Consider the following 13,213-nt stretch of genomic DNA (forward strand, 5'->3'; position numbering starts at 1 on the left):
GAGGGAGAGAAAGAGAGGTGCCTATTAGTGTTGAGACTCGGTCCAAGACCGAATTTTTTTCTTTCGGTTTGTTTTTTTAAGCGAGTTTTTCAAGACAGATTTGGACGGATATTTTGGCCCAGATTGGAGGGACGAACAGGAGCACTGTTAGCCTTGATGAAGTCTGAGGACAAGTTGTTCCACTCCTCCGTGGTCACGGTCTTCAGGACATTGACATTCGGAGTCTTATTTGTCTTACCCTTTCAGAGACACCAAAAAGCAAAGTCCAGGGGGTTCACGTGGGGAGAGAACAAAGGGCATAACTCTACCAGCTCCTTAAGCGTGCATCCCGGGGTGCTGTATTGGGTAAGCACATATTTGTCCCTGGGGAATGTGCTCTGCGACACTGGGAAGAAATGGTACCTGAGGACCTTTTAGTAGACGTCTTTGTTGACTTTCTCGTTGGCCTTCAAGAAGTATGGACGCATCTTGATGCCGTCGGACGCCACGACGGCGAGGACCATGACCTGAGCTGGATGTTTGGTTCTGAAGGTTAAAATGACCTGAGCTCTTAATTCAGCCAAGAAATAATCATTTCTCCTGTTCAGAACAGGGTCTATTTGCATATCTTCTTGTCAGAGATGGACTTTTGCACGGAGGAGATCGCAGACCCTCTGCCGTTTTGCTGTTGCTCGGACATTTTTGATCACAGAAAAAACAACAAACAAACATCCAATTGTAACTCTGAGTCAGTTCTTTCGAATGGCGCCATCTACAAAATTATCAGACTTTTAGAATGGAGGCGAGATGGCCTCGAAGAGGAGGACTTTTTGATTTTTTTGCACCCCTGCATAATTGGATCGAATCTATGTTAGTATAAATACTAGGATATCCTTTCATGTAATTGGGCTTGTCATAAAAACGGTACTCTAACAATAATAGTCAAGGAAGGTGATATATAGCTACTCTTGGTAACAGTTATACTCAGTGACGTCACTATTAAACCCCCGGTTGAAACCAAACATCAGTCGGAAAAGTATAATGGTATAACAATTTACATCATATATTAATCTTGGATCGAATGACCTTGATTTCGATCCAAGAAAAATAAATCTTTGAAAGAAAGTTTTATTCACTCTGTGTTTCATTATTTTTGTGTTTTTCAAGTACGATAATTTTCACAAAAACTCCTTCATTGGGAGGGAGCTACATCCCCCCCCACCCGTGGATACCCACGAATGTAGAACGAAATTTAATCGCTTTCAAATCGAGGACCAATTTATTTGAAACTAACTAAATCTATGAACCGATTTTCTCTCCATTTCTGATTGATGAGATCTACAAATATGATTTATCCAACACATTTAATTTTAAATGACGTTATTGTGAAGATTTTGTATTTTCTTCAATGTTCACAATAAAAAAGAATGACATCAGGGGCATCTGCTGGGTGTGGTATGGAAGAACTGTAGCGCCCTCCCACACAAATATAGGAATTTTTGGTCTTGGACTAGTAAAATTATCGCTGCTGTAGAAGAAAAATTTATTGAGAAAAAAGGGATAATATTTTTTTTCGAAGGATTTCTTTACTAAAAAAAAAGTCATTCCGCAAAATTTACTCCCCCCTAATATATATATATATTTATAATTCTGTGGATTCCGTTGCACGTCATTAACAGTTCATCTATATAATTGGACTAAACTAAATTCTATACTTTTTTTTGTATGCCAGATCCAATTTTTCATGAAGACATTTCCAGAGCGAACTTCTTTAATGGACCGAATTAGTTATGTTAAGAGTCTCAGACCGGTCTAGGATTTTCAGACCCAACACCAACACTATAATAACAACAATATGTAGTAGAGTGTACCGAACAACAGCGAAAGGGGATGAAAAAGTTCGTCGCACTTTAGAAGTCTGTAATAATAACAAAAAAAAAAAAACTAACTTACTAATGACAAAGGTGTAACAATAGTCATTTTTTTAAAAGCTTTTTTTGTTATTTTAGAAGCAACAGGAAAGAGTGACTTGGACATTATTCTTACTCCGAGTTCTATGAGAGCAGTGTGTTGTTTATTTTATTTCATTTGATTGTCGAGTTTCCTTTCTTTCCGTCATACAATTTCCTTCATTTAATTAATTGTACTGAGCGTTTTCACGTTACGTCAGCATTGTTTATGTTGGCCATTTTGGGGGCCTAAACAAATCAGTTGTATATTAATGAAAACCTTTTATTCATTAATTCCATCTATTCCATGTTAAAATGTGATCAACAAATAAAAGGTTTAAACAACATTGGCCGCCATCAAATATTATGATATATCCTTCTAATACTATATATTATATTATATTTCAAGAAATAAAATTTACTTAAACTGTGTTATTACATCATTATACCATCTTATTTGAGGGGTGTATGCATTTTTTTTTGCGGGGGGCTTTTTGGAATTTTTTAAAAATCCAAAATTTAAAATGTTTTAAATTTTTTCCAAAATCCTTAGTAATGTACTAAAAATAACATTTTCAATATTATATTCTTGTAAAAAATTTCAAAAATCTAGAGCTGCTAGCAATAAATTAAATTATTTGTAAATTTTTTTTTAAATATTTTGGAAGAAAATTTCAAATATGAAATATTTTTGAAAAAAATTTTTAAATATTAAATATTTTGGAAAAAAAAATTTAAATATTAAATATTTTGGAAGAAATTTCAAAAATCCATAGCTATTCACAGAAACCTATTTTTTTTCAAAAATTCATAGTTATTCACAGAAAGCTAAATTTTTTGGGGAAAAACTTCACAAAGGAAATTTTAAATTTTTGGAAATTTTTTTTAAATAATCAATTTTTGGAAAATATTTCAAAAATCTAAATTATTTGAAAAATAGTTTCAAATAACAAATTTTTTCCATAAAAAAATTCCAATATTACATTTTTTGGAATTTTTTTTCCAAAAATCTATAGATATTTATAAAAAAAATTATTTTTTTCTGTGATGCATAATTTGCCCGAATTACCTTTTTTTAAGAAAGGATACCTTTGGAAAAACTATTAGCCCTATTTTAGTAAAAAATTTCCATCCTGACAAAAAAGAAATCTAGTAAAAAACAATTATTCATTATTTCGGGGGGACGCCCCTCTCTTATTATCCTTTTTAATTTCGTTCCTAATCTCAAAAAAAAAAAAAAAAAAAAAAATTGTACAAATGGACATTTCAAAGGGATTTTCAATTTTAATTACTTATATTTTATTAGAACATGACAGTTTATAATTAGGATCAAGTAGTATTCAATACAGGTGTTAAATTCAGGATATATTGGAATCAGTTGATATGTAATGAAAAGTATCAACTATAAGCCCCCAAGATCAATTATGATGGAATGTATGACGTGAGTAAAAATGCTCTGTAGATAAATTGCTACAAAAAACTGTTTAATTCATCCTAACCATCATTAAATACACGTATTATTACATGTACGATATCAAAGGGAAAGAAATAAACAAGAGGCCCCCAGGTAGAGATATTTTCTTTGCAAAAAGTATATTTATATAATAAAAAACTTTTACAGTCCAAGGACAATGAAGGTACACACTCACAACATGTACAAAAAAAAGTAACAACTACGATTGGTACCGATTATGTACCTTGTGGAATTTACGTAATATATAATACAAAGCCGATTGAAGCAGAATATTTACGACGTAGGAGAAACTTAGAGGGGATTAGATTCAAAGGATGATGACAACGCCTTTGGATTCTCTATGTATGCACAACAATATATGTGGTTTTGCTAACTTATATATACCGAGTGGTCCATTAAAATCTGAACACTTTGAATTTTAAACTTTAACAAAATATAATTTATTACTTAACAATAGAATTAATACTATACATAGATGTGGATCCGAGCTCTCTTAATCATTAATGTGGCCGCCCTTAGTGGCATTTATGGCTTCCAGGCGGAGGCAGAAGGACTGTCACCTGCTGTGGATTTAGTCCTATGTGATTGCGTCCCAGTGCTACCTAACGGTGGCTTTGAAGGCCTCGGTGTTTAGATGAAGGGCACTGCAGCTCTTCACCTAGATGTACATCTAAATGGTGTAGTCGAGGGGGGCAAAAGTGTCAATAGACTCATTCAAGAGTCTTACAATGGATGAAATTGGTTTCTTTCAGTGCTGGTGTCAAAAGTGGCCTCTCTACGCTCACGAGGCTCTTTTAATACACTTTTTCGATAGCTCCCTTGATAGTCTGAAGTGAAAGTCGAGATCTCTTTGATGGACCCTCATGAACTTGAGGGGATTGGCCTGAGCTGTTTTCTTAAATCTTCCGTGTCCAGTTTGGTCTTTTTGACATAGCCCTTCTTCCTCTCTAATGGTTCGGACTTACTGACGGCGTAGACGATGGTCGTAGAGATGCCGAACTGCTTGGAGTGCGCGAATGGAAATTCGTCGAACACGTTCAAGTGGCATAGCTTTCTACTTGTACGAAAGGTAGAGAGCTCAGCTTTATTTTTATTTTGTAACTAATTATATATGTTTTAATATATGAAAAATATGAATCTTCATTTACTATTGAATTAGTAAGTGTTCAGATTTCAATGGATCACCCAGTACATATAAAAAGGTATGACAATTTTAGGGATTTTTTTCTTCTTCTTTATATAGCGCCTTTGTTTGATGATGATTTTTCTTTATTTCTCTTATTTTTTTTATTAGTTCTTTACCTTTTGGTTTTGGTAAAAAGGGCTACCAGTTCTACCACAGAGAATCATAGCCACCAACAATAAGAATGACTTGAAGGGTTTATTTGGCTTTTTCTTTATACATATTTAGTAATCAACTTACTCAGAAACAAGTTTCATATTATATATATATAATAAATATCTGAACAGATTTTGAGGTCCCTCAAATATATTATAATGTGTACTAACTTAGCCTTAATATTGTAGTATTTATATATTTTTATAAAATACTGAAGATACTTATTTAATAGGCAACTTAAGAAACGAGTTTGTATTGTGACTATCTACGCTCGGTTCCTCTGCAAAAATATACTAACAGGACTACCTACCTATGTAAGTTTAGAGGACAAAGACACACGTTTGATGATGAATGCTATGTAAAGGTCGTCTCTGCCTCTTCTATCTTCTTATGAACCATAAAAACCTTATTTATTTGCTTTTTTTGATGAATCATTTTTCTCGCTAAATAAATATATAAAATATTTCGTTCTTATGTATAGAAAAAGGCAATAATATTTCGCAAGAATATTAAGAATAACTATGTGCTGTAGACCCGAGGTGCTCTTATGTAATCCTAACACATGTTCCTAGATAATATATATTAAGTATGTAGTGCCTTAAGGAAGGAAACTGTCTCATAGTGCCAGCTCATAATATCTACAGATCTACTAATGTTCCATGGATTTCAAGTTTTGATATAATTTCACTCTGAGATTTGTATGTGACGTCATTTAACTGAGTTAATGAGAGTTGATAAATGGGGAGCAATATATATCAGCCAAATATATTGGATTGTTCACTTCAGACCAGTGGTGCCGGAATTTTAATATATTTGCAAGTGGGAACACCATAATGACGTAGCTTTACATTTTTATTATAGAACTATTACTCTTAGTAAAAAAAAAATTAATAATAAATAAATAGGTGCCAATGGCCGTGCTTCTGACAAAAGATTTAAACGGTAGCTTGTTTTGAGGGTTTTATGATGGGAGTAGAGGTCCCACAATGCGATTCTAAATCAGACGTGAAATGCGTGAGAATGTAATATTCGGGGAAATTATGTTAGACTTGAAAGCGGTCTTTTATGCGTACGCTGCTTGATCTTTTTTGCCATTATCCATGGCCTATCTATATATTGCTACTTGAGAATATAAAGTTCCCATTTGGTCATTTCCTAATTGGAGCAAATTTTTCGATCTTCAAAATATAAGAATCCCAACCTAGGACAACATGATTACATTGATAAAAGCCACAATATTAGAAGTCATGACAAAAAAAAAAAATTAAAGTCTGTTTTGGATAATAAAAACATTTGTCCCTTGTAAGTGATAATCAATATATGTATATAATCTCACCAGAAGGACATTTTTATCCTTTAGTAACAGTAATATATATGTAGATTGAAGAGTGGGGAATTTTAGCATTCGATTATTTGAATGGTATGCTTATTTTAATAGTGAGAGACATTGTATGAACAAAAGAATTAAGTGCTTGGGGAAGAAAAATGCAGAGTATAACACCATCCCACTATTAAGACTGGGGTTGGAAACATTGATTTTTGGGAGTGTTTCTCTACTAAGGGAAAATGATGACTTAACCGCATTGAATGGAGGATAAATAAGGACCATGCAATCTGAAAATCTTGGTTGACAAACACTTTCCTTCTGAAAGTGGGTCGTTCAGGAAGAAAATGAGCCAAAACATTCGATCAACGGATCCAAAGAGTAATTCAAGTGAAAGCCGCCCATTAAGGTATAGGACCTCGTATTACTTAGAAATCTTTATCAGTGAGCTGACAAAACTTACAAAATCGGCATGGGATGCCACAATGAACTTACAGATAGGTATATGTGATACCTATCCAATGAATTGGATCCGTATTCATCCCTATCGACATAAGGGTACAATGTAATACGACCTGATAGAAGGACAACATGCGATAAACGATGTGTTTTAAAATGCATTTCGTCATAACTAGATTTAAACAGTAAATGCAGTTTCTATCATTCCAAACATCTAATACTTGGTTGTCTACTTTGATGTACTTAATACGCGTATACAGGTTATTTTATAGGAGTAGGAAGGACAATTGTAGATATATAAATAATCATGGAACGAGATAAATGTTGCAAAATATAGCGTTAATAAGAGTAGAAATAAAAATACAAAAAGCAATAAGGAAATAAGTCTCCTTATTCTTAAGGAATAATGACCTTCAACAACATACTTTTTGTAGGTATCTAAATACAAATAAGAACACAATCTCCTCTAACGGTACGACAAAAAGGAAGGTAAATCCATTCAAAAATTTGCAAATAATAAAATTGCAGAACTTATTGGCCTGTGTGTTCCTAACCCACAGCAACAAAAACTAGTGTAGTATTTTAACGGTACTCCTTTTTTTTAATTCCTTGTCTAGGAGTTTTGGCCTTGAAAGTTAAGTATGTTTATATTTAACATACATCAGGCCTGGGGTCTGCAAAAAAAAAGAATGAGGCGTCTAGTCGACAGACTTGTTTTGTATAATATAATATTATTTCGGGAGTGCAGTGGCATTGTATTTTTTTTCTTCTTCGTGAGGGATGAACGTCTGCTGTGGATATTACATATTGTCTTGTAGGTAAAAAGGAACACTGTCTAGAATCCAGAGAGACACAAATATTAAAAAAAAAAACTTACCTCACTAAAAATTATTAACGATAAAAAGAGTAAAAATATAAAAATTGACGTATATTTGAGTATAAAAATACAAATTCTCTTTAAAATATTTGTAAATAAAATACATAGAACGAGCCAGTTAAAAAATAATATTATCTAAGAAGGTAAAGAAGGCACAGGGTAAAAATATACAGAAAAATTGGCAGTTTATCGGTATATAAAAAAATAAAAGAGTATTACAAAGCATGGGTTGGAACTACCAAGAGAGAGAGAGAGAGAGAGAATACTTGTTTTTATTTTGTCTTCTTCTTTTCCAAGGCATAGAGTCCTCCTCTATGACATCATTTTTAACAACATTCATTAGAATTAATAATTCAAAAAATTTTATTTAAAAATTTGTTAAAGCTATATTTTTTTTTCTCAAAAAAATATTTTATTTATTTATCTGATATGGACGACGAGGACGTGTTGTGTTCGTGAGCACCAAGGGGTTTCATCTGGTTGAACGGATAGATAATCACTGACTTGGTCAGATTTTTTAAATATTTCTTTTAAATTCTCAATAATAATTATAATAATAAAAATATAAGTGATGAAGGTAGAAAAAAAAATTCACACAAAAATTATGTTTAAAAAGAAAAGAAAATTTATTTTATACAAAAAAGGGGTGTTATTCTTTAATTTTTTTTCAAAAAATATGATTAAGAAATTCGGAAAATGGACTGGTAACTATTTGGTTTTCAAATTCAATTTTGGAAATGGATTGATTTTGTTTTTTTAAGTCTATTTCCGAAAGATGCCCAAGGTATATATATATATATTTAAAGTATATGTAATATTATGTAATGATTTGTTTTTTTTATTTATTTTGTATTATGTGAATGGTTCAGAAACTTTGTTTCTGATTATTTATGTGGGTTTTATTTTAAAAATATTATTTTTGGGGTGTAAAGTCTACAGACTTTTCAGACTATAACATAACTGACTACGATAATTTGAATAAATAATAAGATATGATATTGGGGAAAAAATGCCTCGAGAAAAAAATTAATGTAAAACTTTGGGTTTTTTTGAGCATCAAAATTAAGAGAAATGCCATTTGTGAATATTGTGTTGGCTCAAAAAAATTGTTTTAAAGAGTCACATAGATTATATAAAATAGGTAACTTGATAAGTTTATCTGTTTCAACAACTTTAATATAAGTTATTGCTTGTACACTACTTATAATGCGGAGAAAGTGTTTGGTTGGTAACTTATAATTGATTGGTTGGTTGGTTGGTTGGTTGGTAACTATGGGTAAAGAGTTGATTACAAGAATTGAAGAAGTGGTAACTACAATTTATAGGGTTGAGAGTTATTGTTCTTGCTTTGAGAGAATTGATTTTTTTTAAAAATTAGTTGACAATAGTAGGGGAAGGTTCTTGCTTAGGTACTGTCATGGATACCGCTGATGAGGGGGGAGCAGGGGATCCAGGTAGAGATGATGCTGAGCTTCCATTGGAACTAAGGGATCCACCCCATCCATGGACTGCTCTTAAATGAGCCGTCATATTATCTTTGCGATTAAACTTTTTGGAGCAGACAGTACATGGGTATGACTTTCGATTGAGATGAGTGGTTACATAATGCCTGTGGAAGTTGGAGGGATGGGTGTAGGCATTATTACAGACCTTGCATCGGTATGTGTTGCCCTCTTGGATACAAAAACTACGAATACTGATGGGATTCACATTTCCGCCATTCTCTGACTTGACAGGAGAGGAAGGTCCGGCGTTTTGAGAAGAGTTTATAGCTGCTTGTGCTGCCTGCTGTTGCTGCTTGGAATATATAGCTGCTGCAATTTCAGCCTCGTGGAGTTGTATAGATGCCAAATAGGAGGAAGATCGCTCTGCAGCGGATAAAAGAGCTGCTGAAGCACCACTTAGCTTCCCATGGATGGATGATTCTGGATCACAGAGACCTCCACTTCCATATAACCCGTTGGCCAATCGCTCTTCCCAAAACTTTTTCATGTCCATTCCGGGAGGGGAAATGATTTGCTTTGCGTTCATGGATATGGTTGTTTCTTCGTCAGAGGACGGAGGTGGAGTATTGTGGAGAGAGAGATTCGTTCTATTTAATAAATCAGATTTCTTTAAAGAGAGATTTTCGGGTTGATCAATTTCTGTGGTTGAATTGGGTAATTGATAGGAGGAAGAGGAGGAGGAACCTCCTGGAGATCCATTGCTTTCTCTATCAAATTCGCCTGAGCTACGGTCATCCAAATACTGCCTTTTCTTTAGAGGTCGAATTGTACTTCCGTGAACTGTATGAATAGTAACCCCGATTGTAATTAACTTTTCTTTAGTAAGGAATAATATTTGTTGAAGAGACAAAAATAAGAGTAGAAAGAGAGAGAGAGAGAAAATTGGGGGAAAAAAGTATTACAAAATTGTTTGTTTCCCTGTCTTTGAAGCTTAACCCTCACCCAAAAAAAAAAAAAAAATGTACCGGAAAATGAAAAAAAAGGATGATCGGAAAATGACTCACCTGAACTTCTTCCGTCAATGCTGTCTGCCTCAGATGTAAAGTCTTGTGACTTACAATCTGCTTACATAAAAAGAAAGTGAGATAAAAAAAATTCAATTAGAATGAGGGATTGAGAGGTATTTAAGAGAATTTAGGATAAGCGTGATTATTACCTGGTGGCGTGGATTCACTTCTCTCCGGTAATTCCTATTGAAAAAGAAAGAAAGAAAGAAATTGTTTAGAGATGTCAAATAGAACAACTGAGTCTATCTTCTCACCTTATGGTTCTTGGATTCACACCGATTTTCATCGTTGATTTCAGCATCAGAGAGTCCTGATGCAAGAGGAACGGCTTCGCTCCCTGATAGTCTACGGGGTCTGCCACGTTTTCTTTTAGGTCCCAAAGAGAAGTTGGATGCACTGCTGGACGGGGGATTTGGGGGAGGTGGCGGGGGTGGATTCACGAGGGGTGATGATGCCATTCTTTTAAGAGGTGATGTTAGATGTGGAACGAGATGATCTGGGGATAAAAGTCCAGTGAGACCCGTGAGTGCACTCAAATATCCCGCAGCACCAGACAAGGAATTTGTTGAGCCCCCTGTTATGCCAGCAGAAGATACTGAAGGAGAAGAGGATGAAGGAGGTGGAATATGGACAGGAGACTGCTTGGATTCTTTACATTCCTGAACTTCGGCTAATCCCTTAATCTTGAGTCCTTCTGCCACTTTGAGGAGGGAACTCAGGTTCTCCTGATCCACACTCACTTCTCCTCGATACATGAATTCAAGAAGAGCCTTCATCTCACTATAACGAACATCTCGAAGGAACACAATAGGATGACGGTCAGGCGTGTTGTAGAGCATACTTTGAAAATAGGGGGAACAGGCTGATAGAACCATTTTATGGGCTTTCAACTGAAGTCCCTCCACTGCAAGCGTCACATCCACAAAAGCTTCATGATTTAATAAATCCTCAAACACAGAGAGTAAGTTGTGTTGGTGATTATTCCAACGGAGGCAGTACTGTTGAGGTTGTTGATTTCCAGACATGTTTTTTATTTTTTATTTGTTCTTATTAGTTTCGTATGATGACTGTACTTATTTGGTACTTTAGGTAGTAGGTATGAAGTATTTAAATGTAGGAGTTTTGGAAGGGATCAAATAGGGGCTTTTATTATTACTATGCAGTTTTTACTTCTCTCCAATTATCTCCATCAATTTTTAAAATTATTCAGACCTAAAAAACAATAAGAAAAAAAAACAAAGCATTACTACGTGAACAAAAAAAAAAGCAATTTTCATAAGAAATATGAAATAAATAACATATAATAATTTCTACCTGGAATTGTTGCCTTAAAAAAATAAATATGTATGTTCTTTTTACAACCCTCTTCCCTCTGTTAGGGTATTTTTTAACCCTTTACTCAAATGGGTTTTTTGACTTACACATTCAAGAGAAGGGGAGTAGGCTATATAATATAAATATATGTAGATACACCTGTGATAGTATGCGGGAAACCACATCCAGGATGATAATGATGGCGAAGGGAATTTTTGAGCAAAAAAAAGCAACGAAAAAACGTACATTCAACTCAGGTAAAATGTTATATTTCTTTAACTTATACACTATGCTAAGAAAGGATAAACCGGTCGTGCCTGATTACGTAATGGAGGCCCCCCCCCTAAAGTAACTCATTCTGAACGAAGAGGAGAAGAAGGAGTAGGCAAAGAATGTATGTATGTCCCCTTGATAGAATTTGGCAATGCAAAGGAAGGTCCCTTTGTAGAAAATGCAGTACTTGGTGCAACATAAAATGAATGGCATTTGGAGTTGGTATAACTTACAGATAATTTGGATAAGGAGTAGTATGCTGCTCCCAAGTACAGAATGGATGGATTGTTTTTAAGGGAATTTGATTCCACTGATTGTTGTTGCTCATATAATTATATTATAAGTAATAATTTGTTGACTTAATCTTGACTAAGACAGTTTGCGGGTTGGTAACTTTGAGTTTAATAAAATGTTTTAGAGAATGAGTAGAAGAACAAGAAGAAGAGAGGTTCTCACTTCCACATGTCTGGATTTGAAACTGTCGTATGATGGTGGAATATTATTATATAATTCAGACAACAAAAAAATATTTAAAAAAATCCTAGACACGGGCACGCCGAGTGCGGAGAGATTCTTATTCATCACCATGGACTACAACATCATCACAACATATGTTGTTAGGCCCTTTAAAATGCCTTAAGGCAGGTAAAAAAAGCAACATACACACACACATATGTATACATATACAAGGGTTAAGGACCTCTGAGGCAACAGGTAAAAACGGGGCGCTGATGATGAAGGGGGGCGCCTTAATAATGCAAAATGAAGTCACTGAACTAAGGGCCCCCTGATACAGTTAAATATTTCTTTAAAAATAAAAAAATATGATGATAATAATTTGTTCATTTGTTGATGGAGAATGAGATACACGGATGCTGCTGCGTTAATTAACTTTAGGCAATCTTAAGGATGGAACAAAAGTACAAATTCATGGAGGGTGGAGGCTCACTCCAAAACTAATCAAATGATAATGACCTTAGTTAAAAGTTAGTCAATTAAGAAGGCAAGAGTCATAACTAAGTAAATACATTATAATAATATGTAATGTTTTGTAAAACAAGTTTGATATTAGAAGACAACACGGGGAAAAAAATCCTTAGGTCGATGACTTTGAAAAATTGGGAGAAAAAAACTATCAAAATTAATATTTTATATATTTTAATAAATTGTCAAATAACATGTGTGAAATGAAAAAATCACTAATAATTATCATTAAAGATGAAATACGATTGATATAAAAGAATGATAGTAATGTTTCCCTTCTTCAGGTAAGGAGGTTATCAACCCTTTTTATTGTTATTATTATTCAGGTAAGGGGGGTTGTAAATCCACACAGATAGAGAGAGAGAGAGAGAGGGAAAAAATATAGTCACACACAACAAAAACTTTTGACTAGGATTTACAATATAGTCTATGTATTAAAAATACTTTACCATTTGAAAATATCCTAAAATATATTGTCAAATTCAATGACTAAAATAAATATTGAATACATATAGTACAAATGAACATGTATGTTTGAAATGACTTGCTCCTTCCTTAACCCTAACAAACTTATTTGTACAAAAATAATAAGAATAAGCCGAGGAGTACGAGCTCTAATACGAAGATATCACATCATCGTCAACAAACAACAGCAAGCATAAGGAGGAGGAGGAGGAGCGGGTAGGAGAAATATCCTCAATAGCAGCACTGCAATAGGAGCAGACCGCA

At 34.0% G+C, this 13,213-nt stretch overlaps 1 protein-coding gene across 10 annotated transcripts in view; it reads right to left on the reverse strand.

Moving 5' to 3' along the window:
* Positions 1 to 13,213, reverse strand: part of LOC121129836 (protein tramtrack, alpha isoform) — an 80,250-nt gene that overhangs the window by 4,776 nt on the left and 62,261 nt on the right. For 3 of the 10 annotated variants that reach the window (XM_040725554.2, XM_071893471.1, XM_071893470.1), the window contains exons 2-5: positions 10,168 to 11,125; positions 10,063 to 10,096; positions 9,911 to 9,967; positions 7,438 to 9,686 (exon numbers count right to left, since the gene is read on the reverse strand). In XM_040725554.2, the coding sequence (XP_040581488.1) occupies positions 8,776 to 9,686; positions 9,911 to 9,967; positions 10,063 to 10,096; positions 10,168 to 10,938 (1,773 nt within the window). In that variant the 5' untranslated portion in view covers positions 10,939 to 11,125 and the 3' untranslated portion in view covers positions 7,438 to 8,775. Of the gene's footprint in view, positions 1 to 7,437; positions 9,687 to 9,910; positions 9,968 to 10,062; positions 10,097 to 10,167; positions 11,126 to 11,334; positions 11,697 to 11,733; positions 12,901 to 12,933; positions 13,056 to 13,213 lie in introns of those variants that run through there. The other 7 variants (XM_071893472.1, XM_071893474.1, XM_071893473.1 and 4 more) reach the window with 5 other exon arrangements.

Source organism: Lepeophtheirus salmonis, chromosome 14 (genome assembly GCF_016086655.4).
Source record: "Lepeophtheirus salmonis chromosome 14, UVic_Lsal_1.4, whole genome shotgun sequence".
NCBI lineage: Eukaryota > Metazoa > Arthropoda > Copepoda > Siphonostomatoida > Caligidae > Lepeophtheirus > Lepeophtheirus salmonis.